The 16,157-nt window shown below is 43.3% G+C and overlaps 1 protein-coding gene across 2 annotated transcripts in view; it reads left to right on the top strand.

The window, feature by feature from the left end:
- MYLK3 (myosin light chain kinase 3) overlaps positions 1–12,258 on the top strand; it is a 55,981-nt gene extending 43,723 nt beyond the window's left edge. The window contains exons 10-13 of one of the 2 annotated variants that reach the window (XM_023189601.3): positions 4,438–4,566; positions 6,435–6,587; positions 7,848–7,980; positions 12,002–12,258. In XM_023189601.3, the coding sequence (XP_023045369.1) occupies positions 4,438–4,566; positions 6,435–6,587; positions 7,848–7,980; positions 12,002–12,061 (475 nt within the window). In that variant the 3' untranslated portion in view covers positions 12,062–12,258. The remainder of the gene's footprint in view (positions 1–4,437; positions 4,567–6,434; positions 6,588–7,847; positions 7,981–12,001) is intronic. The other variant, XM_023189603.2, reaches the window with a different exon arrangement.
- The last annotated feature ends 3,899 nt before the right edge of the window (positions 12,259–16,157 follow it).

The following is a 16,157-nucleotide window of genomic DNA, read 5'->3' as shown; positions in this document are numbered from 1 at the left end:
TTCTTCTTCTTCTTCTTCTTCTTCTTCTTCTTCTTCTTCTTCTTCTTTCTTCCTTCCTTCCTCTTTCCTTTCTTCTTCTTTCTTTTCTTTCTTCTTTCTTCTTCCTCCCCCTCTTCCTCCCCCTCTCCCTCTTCCTCTCCCTCTTCTTCTTCTTTCTTCTTCTTTCTCCTTCTTCTTTCCTTTCCCTTCTCCTTCTCCTTCTTCTTCTTCTTTTAGACAGAGTCTCTCTCTGTCACCCAGGCTGGAGTGCAGTGGTGCAACCTCGGCTCACTGCAACCTCTGCCTCCTGGGTTCAAACAATTTTCCTGCCTCAGCCTCCCAAGTAGCTGGAACTACAGGTGCCCGCCGCCATGCCTGGCTAATTTTTGTATTTTTAGTAGAAACAGGGTTTCATCATGTTGGCCAGGCTAGTCTTGAACTCCTGACTTCAAGTGATCTGCCCACCTCAGCCTCCCAAAGTGCTGGGATTACAGGCATGAGCCACCACGCCGTGCCCTCCATGGCATCCACGAGTGGAAGGAAACACAGCATCGCCCCTGGATGCAGAGCCGCATGCCTGAGCTCAGCTCTGCCTTCCAGCACCTGCTTCCCAAGCAGCATCCACACCCTCAGTGCTGGTTTTCCTGGTCACTCCTCCACTGGTTGAAGTGTAAACGTTACCCATTTGCAGTGTGATCATGCATTTTCAGTGCCCCATGTGCTGCTAGTGTAAATGCAGGAGGAAGTTCATATCATCCCACAAGGCCTTCAGGGTCTCTATCACACAGTGTATTGTAGTTTATAAACGGAAAAAAATCACATGCAATCTACCATGTTAGCACATTGCTTAGTATTTTCCCTGATAATATACTATAAAATTCAGATGCCTCCCACACGCTTGCATGTCGTATACACTAGGGCAGTGTTTCTCAACCTATTTCATTATCGCTACCTGCCCTGTAGTGAGCCCTTTTTGACTTTATTTCCCCAATCGCCTAGTCCCCCTATGCCATGAAATTTAATACCACTGATGTACTGCGTATCTGTTTATGTGCTGTGGCTTTGGAGAGCCACAAACCATTGTAATAGGTAAGACTGTTTTGTCCCCCAAGAACCAATGTTTGTCCCCCACGGGGCAATATTGTCTTCACTGAGAATGCACACGCTGGTGTATGCAGTACACTCTCAAACACCTGATGGTCCGCTGCCAAATGAGCATTTGCAGGGACACATTGTGAACACCGAGAAAGGAGCAACCATTGGACGCCCCTGGAGTCAGGGAAGGCTTTTCTGAGCAGTTGGCAGGGACTGGTGGACAGGATTTGCTGTCTGCAGGCAATGCTGCTATGCTGGCAAATGCTTCAGCACCAGCCCTAGGGGAGTGGGGAGTGAGAGGGGATGGGTTTGAGTTGTAATCTTTGCCAGTGTTTGCTAATTACAAGCTACCAAGATGATATCACTGAAGGCGGAGCTGGAAGGAGAGGCACTCAGGACTCCCGTGCACCTGAGAGCCAGCTCTAGTGTAGCACTATCTGGAGGGGAGGTGGGGGTGCCCTCTGAGTTGTGGGCTGAGAACAGGGTGCACGCTGTATGTGCAGGCCGGTCGGGGGAAAATACAGTCGAAGATGAGAGCACTAATGGGGAATCCTGAATGCGAGGCTCACACGTCTGAACATTATCCTATAGGCCAGGGTCTTACCTGGTGGGGAGGTGAAAAGGGCTGTAGGTCAATTTACCAAAACTTAGTCAAACCAAAAACCTCCATGCTGAGTGGCTGTTTGGGGAAAAGCTCTCAAATTGTATTTCCTCTGCTCTCACACCACAGCAAACAACACTGAAGACTTCTGTGATCAAAAGCAGGCAGGTGGGTTCCCCACCAGTGAGCAGCAGATGCCAGCTGGGTGTCCTGCAGTTCAGTTCCGACATCCCCTACTGGGAGATAGCGTCAGATCCCACAGGTTAAGGGCTTAGTCCTCAAGGATACCCCCTCTTCCCCCAGTCACTGGTCACAAGTGCAGGCCTCTGGAGCTTCTGATGGAATGTCTTCATGTTGGGGTTCCCACGACCCTCTCTTTGGGTTTGCTTAATTTGCCGGAATGGCTCAAAGAACTCAAGGAAACACTTACTTACATTTACCTGTTTATATTACAAAGAATACAGGTAAAGAGGGACATAGGGCGAGGTATGGGGAAAGGGGCATGGAGCTTCCATGCCTTCCCTGAGTGTCCCCCTCTCCAGGAATCTCCCCGTTTTCAGCCATCGGGAAGCTCTCCAACCCTGTCCTTTTGGGGTTTTATGGAGGCATCATTACATAGGCATGATTGACAATGGCACAGAAAGGTGATTGGACAAAAAGCCCATGATCTAAACCCAGTAAAGCCTGTCTTTTTCTTAGCCTCTCTGTGTTGCATTCCTTCCTTTAGGGTAGGGGCAGGACCCTCTGTAGAATGAAGGCCTTTTGATCCATAGTCAGATTAGAGTCCTGCCTTGGGCAGGTGAAAGAAGGACTGGAGAAGGACACAGAGAGAGAGATTCTCTCCTGAGGCCTAAAGTGTCCCAACATTATAACAAGGACTATGCAAGTTAGAAGCCAGGGGAAAAAAAAAAAAAAAATATATATATATATATATATATGTGTGTGTGTGTGTGGGGGGGGCTATATATCTCTCTCATAACATGTATCTATCTATCTATCTATCTATCTATCTATCTATCTATCTATCTATCCATCCGTCTAGTCTCCCAGCCCAGTCCCTCAACCCCCGCCACTTTGCTGCTCTTTCACTGGATGGGCTCAGCTGTGTTGGCGCTGAGTCATTGTCTGCCTGGCTCTCAGCAAATTTGGAGGAGAGGAGATTGCTCTCTGAAAGCTGATTTAAAGGAAGCAGGGTATACTGGCAGAATATTCATTTTATTTATTTTATTATTGTTATTCTCAATTGCCTCATCTATAAAATGGGGATGATAATCCTACCTATTTCATAGGGCTCTTGGAAGGAGGGAAAGAGATGCTACACATGTATAAAACTTTTAGCATAGTACCTGGCATATAAAAAGTGCTCATGAAATTTTAGCTAGAGACTCCTTTTCTTCAAGGGTGATTCTAAAACACACTATTTGCCCCCCTTTCCCACTCAGCCATTGACTGTCTTCCTAGCCTTAAACTTCATGTCCAGAACTTTTTCTAATTTTTTATTTTTGGAATTGTGGTTTAAAAAATACATAACATAAAAGTTATCACCTAGTGTCCATCAGTGGATAAAGAAACTGGGGTGTATATATGCAAATGAATACTGTTCTGCTTCAAAAGAGAAAGGAATCCTGTCATTTGCAGCAACATGGATGACTCTGTAGGGCATTATGTTAGGTGAAATAAACCAGGCTCAGAAAGACAAGTACCACGTGATCTCACTTAGGTGTGGAATCTGAAAAAGACATACTCTTACAGGCAGAGAGTTGGATGGTGGTTATCGAAGGCAGGGCAGGTGGCACTGGGGAGATGTCGGCCAAAGGATACAATATTTCACTTAGAAAGGAGGAATAAATTCAAGAGAGCCATTGTACAACATGGTGATTATAGTTAATAACAATGTATTGTATACTTGAGAATTGCCAAGAGAATAGACTTTAAGTGTTCTCACCATAAAAAGTAAGTATGTGAGGTAATACATATGTTAATTAGCTTGATTTAGCCATCCCACAATGTACACATGTATCAAAGCATCATATATAATGGTTGGGTGTAGTGGCTCACGCATGTAATCCAGCACTTTGGGAGGCCAAGACAGGCAGAGTTTTAGAGCTCAGGAGTTTGAGACCAGCCCAGGCAACATGGTGAAACCTCATCTCTACAAAAAATACAAAAAATTAGTCAGATGTGGTGGTGTGTGCCTGTAGCCCCAGATACTTAGGAGGCTGAGGTGAGAGAATTGCCTGAGCCTGGGAGGTGGAGGTTGCAGTGAGCCGAGATCTTATCACTGCACTCCAGCGTGGGTGACAGAGTGAGACCCTGTCTCAAAAAAAAAAAAAAAAAAGCATCATATATGCCATAAATATGTACAATCAGTACATTCATATTTTTGTGCAACCAATCTACAGAACTTTTTCATCTTGCAAAACTGAGATTCTATACCCATTAAATAATAACTTTCCATTTTCTGCCTGCCCCTAACCCCTTCCTTATTTCTGTTTCTATAAATTTGACTACTGAAAGCAGCAAACGCCTGGAGGAGGAAGACTGTAGTTTTCTGATTCTATCACTGACTTAGAAAAGCCTGAAGTCTGGGGCCTGGGATCTGAGTATTCCCCAGTAATTCACAAGTGTACTGTGGGTGTGGGGTCCAGGCCATATGGCTGATGGGAAGTGGGGAATGTCTGCATCCCACCAGAAATGAGCCCCAGCATCCACATCTCCCAGGCCTCACCCCATGGTTCTTTGTACCCTCCCCTCTTCCCCAGATACAAGCCTCGAGAGAAGCTGAAGGTGAACTTCGGCACGCCCGAGTTCCTGGCCCCAGAAGTCGTCAACTATGAGTTTGTCTCATTCCCCACGGACATGTGGAGTGTGGGAGTCATCACCTATATGCTGTGAGTGCTTAGTAGCCTGGCTCTGAAGTGGGGATGGGGTTCATTTGTCTTCCTTTGGGTAGTCTTAGAAGCAAAATTTTGAGCACAAGTAGTCTATTTGGGAAGTATCCCCAGGAAACCCCAATAGAGGAATAGGGTAGTGAGAGGGGGAAGGAAAGGAGCCAGGGAAGGGTATGTTATCAAGTCAGTTACCATATTTATAAGGCGGTCGTATTTCCAAGTTATTGTAGTAGGTTAATACTGAAAAAATTGAGATGTGCTGATATTATTCCCTGGAACAAAGGTCTAAAGGTCTGTTTCTTGGTGAGGAAGGCCTACTTGGGCTTCAGCAGCTGTATCAAAGTTATGGGTTGAGCTGGGCACGGTGGCTCAGGCCTGTAATCGCAGCACTTTGGGAGGCCAAGGTGGGAGGATTGCTTGAGCCAAAGAGTTCAAGACCAGCCTGGGCAACACAGAGAGACCCTGTCTCTACTAAAACCAAAAAAAATTAGCTGGTCATGGTGGTATGTGCCTGCCGTCCCAGTTACTAGGGAGACTGAGGTGGGAGGATTGCTTGAGCCTGGGAGGTTGAGGCTGCAGTGAGCCATGATCATGCCATTGCATTCCAGCCTGGGTGACAGAGCAAGACCGTGTCTCGAAAAAAAAAAAAAAAAGTTATGGCTTGAGCCATTGCATTTTTTGGTACTGAGACATAAAAGTAATAACTGAAAAAAACAAAGGTATTCATGACTCAGGAGTAAGGCCCAATTGTGGGCAACTAGAGTTTCATTCTGCTGGGGAACTCCAGAATCCATCATGGAATACCCCCTGAGAGTTATTTCATCTAGGGGAGGGAGTTGGGGTATTTATACACTAACTCTTATCAGTTATTCCATGTGGACTAATGGAGATGGGGTGGAATTGATTTCCTGATACTTCTGGGTGGGTAAAGCAAGCTTCGGCTGGAGAGAAAGCCCTCCAGCAAAGACATGCATGTGCTTTGGTACAAATGGAGCTGGACCATGCCTATAATCCCAGCACTTTGGGAGGCTGTGGCAGGAGGATTGGTTGAGCCCAGGAGTTCGAGGCTGTGGTGAGCTATGATTGCACCACAGAACTCCAGCCTGGGTGACAGAATGAGGCCCTGTTTAAAGACAAAACAAAATAAAAACCCAAATGAGGCTGGAGTGCACTGAAGGGGTAAGGGGGTTGGGGGCAGGGCAGGATACCCTTTATGGCATCGTTGAACCCGTGCTCCCTGTTTTCTTCTCTGTCCGGCTGTGGACTTCCCATGGCTGCTTTCTCAGAGGCAAAGTCATGTTTTGCTTCTGATCTTCTGATTATTGTGTAACTGCTATGCACTGTCCCTGCACTCGGATGTGTGAGCTGCACCAGGCTGGGGAAGTTCAGATCCCTGAGGCTGGCCGTCAGGGTATCCTGCTTCTTCTACCCTCCCTCTAGCGGCAGCCTAATAAAGCCCATTTTCGTTTGGCTTGGGGCCTGGGTAGCATCTAAACAAGCCTGACTGTCTCAAGGACACGGAAGGCTATTTCTATTTCTAAAATTAAATCAATGTGTACTTGATAACTGGGCATATGAAGTTGGGCCCTAATTTTACTCTTTATTTCAGGAATGAGGTGGAAAGAGCTGAGCACAAGAGGGGACTTATTCCAAAAATTCTTCTTGCCTCCAAATTTTAAATCCTTCTGTGTCCTCCCTTTAATGAACACACTGGACTCCATCCTGTGGAGAAGTAGTGGGGGTGCTTTTCTTTTGAACCGTCTTGGTTCTGGCTAGGTCCACTTGAACTCTGTAAGCTTCTCTATTCTGCCAACGCATGTTGGCAAATGTGGCCTCTACCTACTGATGGTCCTTTCTCTCTTCTATAGACTCAGTGGCTTGTCCCCATTTCTAGGGGAAACAGATGCAGAGACCATGAATTTCATTGTAAACTGTAGCTGGGATTTTGATGCTGACACCTTTGAAGGGCTCTCGGAGGAGGCCAAGGACTTTGTTTCCCAGTTGCTGGTCAAAGAGAAGAGGTACCTTTCATTGCTTGTCACTCACGGGGACCCCAGGTCTGGGAGCTGGGCAGGACTGCTGACTGTGAAGGTCTTTCTTCCTGTGGACAAATTCTGTTCAAGATTTCTTAGTTTGCTACTTCTTTGGAAAAATAAAGGGAACAGAGAAAGGGACAAAGGAAATCAATGAAACAAACAAGTAGGGGCATAAAATACAGTTTTAGAAAGAAGCATATGTAGATCGGTCCTATCTGCAAGTTATCACTTGTCATAGGCTAAGGTTGAAAAAAACCTGAGCTATGCAGATGTTATTTCCAGAAGAAATATCTGAATACCTTGTTTCTTGGTGAAGAAGATCTATTTAGGCTTCAGCATCTGTATCAAAGTCATGGATCAAGCCATGTGAGTTTTTTGATACTCAGAATAAGGTAATAACTGGACATAACCAAAGGTATTAACAACCCAAGGCTAAGGCCCAAGAGTCTGGGCTCTAAGACAGCTTGTGTTTCCCTGATTTTTACAGTTTTGTTTCTTTCTGACGGTGAAAAGTTATGTGAGAGGGGAAAAAAAAAAATCTAAGTCAGATGAACAAGTTGCCTTCATACTCTGGAAGGAGAAATAAGCTTCCTTCAAATTTCCTGTTCTTTTGCTTCTTTAAGAGCAATTCCAGGCATAGCTAGCCTTCCTACTGCCCTGCTTCAACTTTTTTTTTTTCTTTTGAGACGGAGTCTTGCTCTGTCGCCCAGGCTGGAGTGCAGTGGCTGGATCTCAGCTCACTGCAAGCTCTGCCTCCCGGGTTTACGCCATTCTCCTGCCTCAGCCTCCCGAGTAGCTGGGACTACAGGCGCCCGCCACCTCACCCGGCTAGTTTTTTGTATTTTTTAGTAGAGACAGGGTTTCATCGTGTTAGCCAGGATGGTCTCGATCTCCTGACCTCGTGATCCGCCCGTCTCGGCCTCCCAAAGTGCTGGGATTACAGGCTTGAGCCACCGCGCCTGGCCCCTGCTTCAACTTCTTAGCCCCCTCTGGGAAGTGGTTCCTCCCAGAATCACTGGAATATGTTCCTGCTATAGAGGTCAGAGAACATTTTGCTGACGACCTTCTGGCACTTTGAAGGAAGGGAATTTTAGACACAAAGAGTTCCCTTTTTGATACATGGCATGAATCTGCCTAAATGATTAATCTGTTCCACTGACTCAGGCTTCCTACCCAACTGAACAGATTTTTGGATGAGAAAAGGCAACTCCAACTAAAAGTCTTAACTGCTGTTTGATTTCACAGCTGCAGAATGAGTGCCACACAGTGCCTGAAACACGAGTGGCTGAGTAATTTGCCTGCCAAAGCTTCAAGATCCAAAGCTCGTCTCAAATCCCAACTACTGCTGCAGAAATACATAGCTCAAAGAAAATGGAAGGTATTTGGTTTTTCTCTTAGTAAAGGTGAAATTTGTCATTCTAATATGTCCTTTGAAAAAACTGCAGCTACGTTTTCTTTTCTTTTCTTTCTTTCTTCTTTTTGGGTTTGTTTTTACAGACAGGGTCTTGCTCTGTTGCCCAGGCTAGAGTATAGTGGCATGATCATGGCTCACTGTAACCTTAAATTCCTGGGTTCAAGCAATCCTCTCACCTCAGCCTCCTAAGTAGCTGGGACTACAGGCATGTACCACCATGCCTTGCTAACTTTTCTATTTTTTGCGCAGACGAGGTCTTTTAAGTTGCCTAGGATGGTCTTGAACTCCTGGCCTCAAGCAATCCTCCTGCCTCAGCCTCCCAAAGTGCTGGCATTACAGGCATGAGCCACTGCACCCAGCCTGTAGCCAAATTTTTACTTACATTTTGATTCTAAACAGAAAGATTATTTAGGGGGAAAAATCTTTCTCATGTCAAAAGCTGCTAACTTGATTTAAAAATGTCACAGAGCAAAAATAACTGGCATAAAACTTACATTTGGTTGTGCTTATATGGATACTTGAAGTGACAGAATGAAGCTTAAGCGTATGTTCTCAGTGGCAATCACAGTGAAGCTCCTGAACTAAATTCTTAGAGCTTGAGGCCTGATTCGTCCACATTTTAGAAATGGGAGATAAGAAAGGCCTGTTAAACTTTTAAAACTTTATAATTTCGTTTACAACAGAATTCTTTAGTACCATGGACATAAAACCTATCTTAAAAGCAATTGTGGAAAAGGCCTTTGACAAAATTCAACAGCCCTTCATGCTAAAAACTCTCAATAAATTCGGTATTGATGGAACGTATCTCAAAATAATAAGAGCTATTTATGACAAACCCACAGCCAATATCATACTGAATGGGCAAAAACAGGAAGCATTCCCTTTGAAAACTGGCACAAGACAGGGATGCCCTCTCTCACCACTCCTATTCAACATAGTGTTGGAAGTTCTGGCTAGGGCAATCGGGCAAGAGAAAGAAATAAAGGGTATTCAGTTAGGAAAAGAAGAAGTCAAATTGTCCCTGTTTGCAGATGACATGATTGTATATTTAGAAAACCCCATTGTCTCAGCCCAAAATCTCTTTAAGCTGATAAGCAACTTCAGCAAAGTCTCAGGATACAAAATCAATGTGCAAAAATCACAAGCATTCTTATACACCAGTAACAGACAAACAGAGAGCCAAATCATGAATGAACTCCCATTCACAATAGCTTCAAAGAGAATAAAATACCTAGGAATCCAACTTACAAGGGATGTGAAGGACTTCTTCAAGGAGAATTACAAACCACTGCTCAGTGAAATCAAAGAGGACACAAACAAATGGAAGAACATACCATGCTCACGGATAAGAAGAATCAATATTGTGAAAATGGCCATACTGCCCAAGGTAATTTATAGATTCAATGCCATCCCCATTAAGCTTCCAATGAGTTTCTTCACAGAATTGGAAAAAACTGCTTTAAAGTTCATATGGAACCAAAAAAGACCCCGCATTGCCAAGACAATCCTAAGCCAAAAGAACAAAGCTGGAGGCATCACGCTACCTGACTTAAACTATACTACAAGGCAACAGTAACCAAAACAGCATGGTACTGGTACCAAAACAGAGATATAGACCAATGGAACAGAACAGAGCCCTCAGAAATAATACCACACATCTACAGCCATCTGATCTTTGACAAACCTGACAAAAACAAGAAATGGGCAAAAGATTCCCTATTTAATACATGGTGCTGGGAAAATTGGCTAGCCATAAGTAGAAAGCTGAAACTGGATCCTTTCCTTACTCCTTATATGAAAATTAATTCAAGATGGATTAGAGACTTAAATGTTAGACCTAAAACCATAAAAATCCTAGAAGAAAACCTAGGTAATACCATTCAGGACATAGGCATGGGCAAGGACTTCATGTCTAAAACACCAAAAGCAATGGCAACAAAAGCCAAAATTGACAAATGGGATATGATTAAACTAAAGAGCTTCTGCACAGCAAAAGAAACTACCATCAAAGTGAACAGGCAACCTACAGAATGGGAAAACATTTTTGCAATCTACTCATCTGACAAAGGGCTAAAATCCAGAACCTATAAAGAACTCAATCAAATTTACAAGAAAAAAACAACCCCATCAAAAAGTGGGCAAAGGATATGAACAGACACTTCTCAAAAGAAGACATTCGTACAGCCAACAGACGAATGAAAAAATGCTCATCATCACTCGCCATCAGAGAAATGCAAATCAAAACCACAATGAGATACCATCTCACACCAGTTAGAATGGCAATCATTAAAAAATCAGGAAACAACAGGTGCTGGAGAGGATGTGGAGAAATAGGAACACTTTTACACTGTTGGTGGGACTGTAAACTAGTTCAACCATTGTGGAAAACAGTATGGCAATTCCTCAAGGATCTAGAACTAGATGTACCATTTGACCCAGCCATCCCATTACTGGGGATATACCCAAAGGATTATAAGTCATGCTGCTATAAAGACACATGCACACATATGTTTATTGTGGCACTATTCGCAATAGCAAAGACTTGGAATCAACCCAAATGTCCATCAGTGACAGACTGGATTAAGAAAATGTGACACATATACACCATGGAATACTATGCAGCCATTAAAAAGGATGAGTTCGTGTCCTTTGTAGGGACATGGATGCAGCTGGAAATCATCATTCTCAGCAAACTATCACAAGAAGAGAAAACCAAACACCGCATGTTCTCACTCATAGGTGGGAATTGAACAATGAGATCACTTGGACACAAGAAGGGGATCATCACACACCGGGTCCTATTGTGGGGGAGGGGGAGGGATAGCATTGGGAGATATACCTAATGTAAATGACAAGTTAATGGGTGCAGCACACCAACATGGCACATGTATACATATGTAACAAACCTGCACGTTGTGCACATGTACCCTAGATCTTAAAGTATAATTAAAAAAAAAAAAAAAGCAATTGTGATCCAGGGAAGTGGCTTCCAACAATTTAATATAGACTTAGATCCTCACTGGGGATCCAAAAGCACAAACAAAACCCTTTATGTATGGAGCAAGTACACAAGAATACCTATATGTGTACACACATACCGGGAAAGACACACACACACACTCACAACAAAAATTTGACTCAGGCATGGTGACCTGCACCTATAGTCCCAGCTATTCAGGAGGCTGAGTGGGGAGGATCACTTGAGTTCAGGAGTTTGAGGCTGCAGTGAGCCATGATCTTGCCAGTGTACTGCAGCCTGGGTGACAGAGTGAGACTCCCATCTCTGTTTAAAAAAAATCACAACATTTTCTCTAACAGAGTATGATGTATTCTGATATTTTCTATTCTGTGCCACTTGGCTTTATTTTTTTAAATGCTGTTCACAACCCACCAATTTGATTTCATGACCCATTGCTTGGTTGTGAATCACAATTTGAAAAACACTGTTCTGTCAAAGCACGATGTAGGCTGATAAAAAATAAAAATAAGACACTGTTCTAGGGTGCTCCATTTTGAAAAGGGCAGGATAAGCCTGGGTAACATAGTGGAGACATATCTCTACAAACAAGACAGAAATTAACTGGGCGTGGTGGCGCTTGCCTGTAGTCCCAGCTACTTTGGAGGCTGAGGTGGGAGGATCACTTGAACCCAGGAGGTGAAGGTTGCAGTGAGTCAAGATCATGCCACTGCACTCCAGCCTGGGCAACAGAGCCAGACCCCATCCCTACCCCCACTCCCCTAAAAAAAAAAAGAAAAACAGGGGGTAGGATGATATATCTTCCCACTTCATATTTACTCCCAACGTGCCCCTGAAAGTCATGTGATTATTCTATAATTATTTTAGAAACTTGTTTTTCTTTTAGGTAATCAGATTTAAACCAACCCCAGCAGCTGGACTCACTTAAATCCTTTTATTGTTTCTTTGTAAAGCAACTGGTCTGAAATATATGCTTTTTCTTTTCTTTTATTCTCTCCTTGCCTCAAGAAACATTTCTACGTGGTGACTGCTGCCAACAGGTTAAGGAAATTTCCAACTTCTCCCTAACCTTCAACTCTGCTGCTCCAGTGGGTCCAGAATTTACTGAGGCCAGTGGTGAAGTGAAGAGATGACTCAAAAATTTAAATAATTTGGCTTTTTGGTATTATTGATTCCACTTATTTTGTAAAAATGGTTATGGCTGCTGCCTTCCTTGTGGATGAAAAGTGGCTGTAAAGAAGCTTCCTAAGAACGTTTTTTTCTGCCTTGTAAGATCACTACGTGTGAAATGTTCTGTGTACCTTTCAAATATACCTACTTTTGGTGGTAAGTGTAGGGATGCTTTAGGTAGGTATTTTGCAAATGTCGAATTTAAATTCTAAACTCACACTGATTAAATAACTCGGTAGATGACTTTGCAGGGGCCATGTTATTCGTATTATCTCCTCCAGTACAAAGAATTCCTAGAATTTTGATTTGCTCAGGTGTGAGATGACATTTTATTGTACTACCCCATTCTTGTGTCAAGCCATGTGGATTTAGGACAGTGATCTTCAAACTTGCTTTAACTTATGCTCCCTCTTGAGAATTAGCATCACTTGAAATGTCAAAATATGTCAACTATCATAGCCAAATCGGAGCAGTGATCATTTTGAATGTGCTTTTTAAATCTCCACACACCTCCACCTCTCTGGTAATTCTGCCCTGTCCTAACCCCTCTGTCTTAATTACAAATTTCTGGTCTTGTAAGTCGGGAAGCTGATAGGCAATTTATGAAACAGATAAGAATGTAATGAGGTTCAGCTTTCTGAGAAAACACAGAAATGATACATCCTGAGACATCAAGGAAAGGGGCTCTTCTGCTGCCTCAGGCTGTAGCACGCTCTACACGTCTGTTGTCACTCTACACGTACATTTCCTATATACATGTACAGTTGACCCTTGAACAGGGTTTGAACTGCACAGTCGACTTATACGTGGATTTTCTTCTGCCTTTGCCACCCCTGAGACAGCAACACCATGCTCTCCTCTTCATCCCACTCTGCAGCTTACTCAACAGGAAGATGATGAAGATGAACACCCTTATGATGATCCCCTTTCACTTAATGAATAGTAAATATATGTTCTCCTCCTTATGATTTTAGTAACTTTTCTCTAGCTTACTTTATTGTAAGAATACAGTATATAAGCTGGGTGCGGTGGCTCATGCCCATAATCCCAGCACTTTGGGAGGCTGAGGCAGGCAGATCACTTGAGGTCAGGAGTTCGAGACCAGCCTGGCCAACACAGTGAAACCCTGTCTCTACTAAAAATACAAAAGTTAGTGGGGCGTGGTGGCAGATGCCTATAATATCGGCTACTCCGGAGGCTGAGGCAGGAGAATTGCTTGAACCTGGGAGGTGGAGTTTGCAGTGAGCCAAGATTGTATCACTGCACTCCAGCCTGGGCAACCGAGCAAGACTCCGTCTCAAAAAAAAAAAAAAAAGAAGACAGTATGTGTGTATATACACACACACAAACACACACACATGTACATGTGTGTGTATGGGTGTTAACTGACTATTTATATTATTGATAGGGCTTCCAGTCAACAGTAGGCTATTAGTAGTTAAGTTTTTGGGGAGACAAAAGTTATACCCAGATTTTCAACTGCAAGGGGGTAGGGCACTCCTAACCCTCACATTGTTCAAGGGTCCACTGTACATTTAAACACTTTTTTGTATGCATTAGAGTAGCCCTGTGATCCCTTCACTGAAATCAAACTGTTCTCAACATGGCAAGCAACTCTTTTTTTTTTTTTTGAGACAGGGTCTCACTGTGTTGCCCAGGCTGGAGTGCAGTGGCATGATCTTGGCTCACTGCAGCCTCCGCCTCCTGGGCTCAGGCGATCATGAGTAGCTGGGACTATAGGTGCCCACTGCTACACCCAGCTAATTTTTGTATTTTTAGTGGAGACAGGGTTTTGCCATGTTGCACAACCTGGTCTTGAGGTCAAGCGATCCACCTGCCCCAGCCTCCCAAAGTGCTAGGATTATAGATGTGAGCCACCACACCCAGCTTCAACTAACACATTTACGAACTTGTACATACGTATATTTAGATACTTTACCAACTTGCAAAATGGTTAAAAGGAGTACTTTGTTATTAAAAAATACACAATCTTTTCAATTTCCTTACTTCTACATGATTTTTGTGCTATTCCCATTTTTTTCTCGGGTGAGCAGCTTTAGTTTTTTATTTTATTTTTTTGAGAGAGTCTTCTTCTGTCACCTAGGCCGGAGTGCATTGGTGTGTTCTTGGCTCACTGCAACCTCTGCCTCCTGGGTTCAAGTGATCTTGTGCCTTAGCCTTCCAAGTAGCTGGGATTACAGGCATGTGCTGCCACGCCCAGCTAATTTTCGTATTTTTAGTAGAGATGGGGTTTTGCCATGTTGGCCAGGCTGGTCTTGAACTCCTGACCTTAGGTGATCCACCTGTCTTGGCCTCCCAAAGAGCTGGGAAAATAGGTGTGAGCTACTGTGCTCAGCCTCAGGTGAGCAGCTTTAGTCAATGTTGTGAATTATAGATTTTAATTAGACATGCAACAGTTTCACCACCTTTCAAGATTTTTGTCCCATAACAGAGGCTCTTCTTTTTTGACGGAGAGGTAGGCAGGTGGAGAGGTTATCCTGCTGCTGCAGTTCTCAGGTTGTTAAGTTTCCTCTGGAAGGCTAACCCTCATTGGGAAAAGTTTCAGTACCAGCAAGTCTAGGCCTGCTCCAAGTTGGTCAGCTGAAGAATGAACATCAGAAGACACAGCTGCTGGAAGTTGTCCTTTGATGAGACAGTGACAGTGATTTGGTAAAATGTCTTATTTTTTAAATGTCAGTTATCTTTCCTTAAAAGGTTTTTTGAGGGCAGCCTCCAGAAGGAGCTAGAGAGTATATTTTGTAGTTCTATTGTGGTTCATACCCTCCTTTGGACTTAAGATTCTGGAGAATGCTATGAATCATCTCCCCAGAAAAAGGTAGTTAATTACCATATCTAGAGCAGCACTGCCCAACAAAAATATAGTACAGGCTATATACGTAATTAAAACATTTCTAGTAGCTTCTCTAACAAAACTCATTGAAAATCAATTTTAATAATTTATGTTAGTGTATCAAAAATATTTCAATACATAATCAAGATAAAATTGAGATATTTTACCACCTACTAGGGAGGCTGGGGCCAGAGAATCACTTGAACCCAGGAGGTGGAGGTTGCAGTGAGCCAAGATTACGACATTGAACTCCAGCCTGGGCAACAAGAGCAAAACTCAGTCTCAAAAAAAAGAGATTTGTATTCTTTTTCTCATACTAAGTCTCCAAAATCTGGTATACTTTACACTTAAAAACACATGTCAAGGCTGGGCATGGTGGCTCACATCTGTAATCCCAGCACTTTGGGAGGCCAAGGTGGGCAGATTGCTTGAGGCCAGGAGTTCGAGACCAGCCTGGCCAACATGGTAAAACCCCATCTCTAAAAATACAAAAATTAGCTGGGCATGGTGGTGCATACCTGTAATCCCAGCTACTTGGGAGACTAAGGCATAAGAATCACTTAAATAGGAGGCGGGGGTTGCAGTGAGCTGAGATCACATCACTGCACTCCAGCCTGGGTGGCAGAGCAAAACTTTGTCCCTACCCCCACCCCCCCCACACAAAAAATCCTGTCAATTCAGATGCTAGGTTTTCATCAGATGTACTTAATCTGTATTCAGATTTCTTAAAACTTACTGTGGAAAAATTATTTACATACTCAAGTTGTTTGAAACATAACTCACAGTTTTTCAAAAACTGAAGTATCTACTTTTACATGTATTAAAATCAAATAAAATTAGAAATTCAGTTCTGCAGTTGCACTAGCCACATTTTAAGTGTTTAATAGCCACATGTTGGTTAGTGGCATTTATACTGGACAGGGCAGATCTAGAAAGAATCCTGTATCTATCAATTTTAATTTTTTTCCCTTTATGCTGTTATTCCTTACCTAGAGAAACAATTTCCCTCCAAAGTTCCTCTGAGGGGTCTGTTTAGGCCAGGCCCACACAAGTGAGCTATGTGGATTTTAGCATTCCTGATTTGAAATTTGAGGTTTTATGAAGTTTGAGTTTTTCTGGATTTTAATAGTTTGCTGGTATATA

The sequence above is a fragment of the Piliocolobus tephrosceles genome, chromosome 17, assembly GCF_002776525.5.
Source record: "Piliocolobus tephrosceles isolate RC106 chromosome 17, ASM277652v3, whole genome shotgun sequence".
In the NCBI taxonomy this organism is placed as follows: Eukaryota; Metazoa; Chordata; class Mammalia; order Primates; family Cercopithecidae; genus Piliocolobus; species Piliocolobus tephrosceles.
This window is presented reverse-complemented; position numbering and strand designations above follow the sequence as displayed.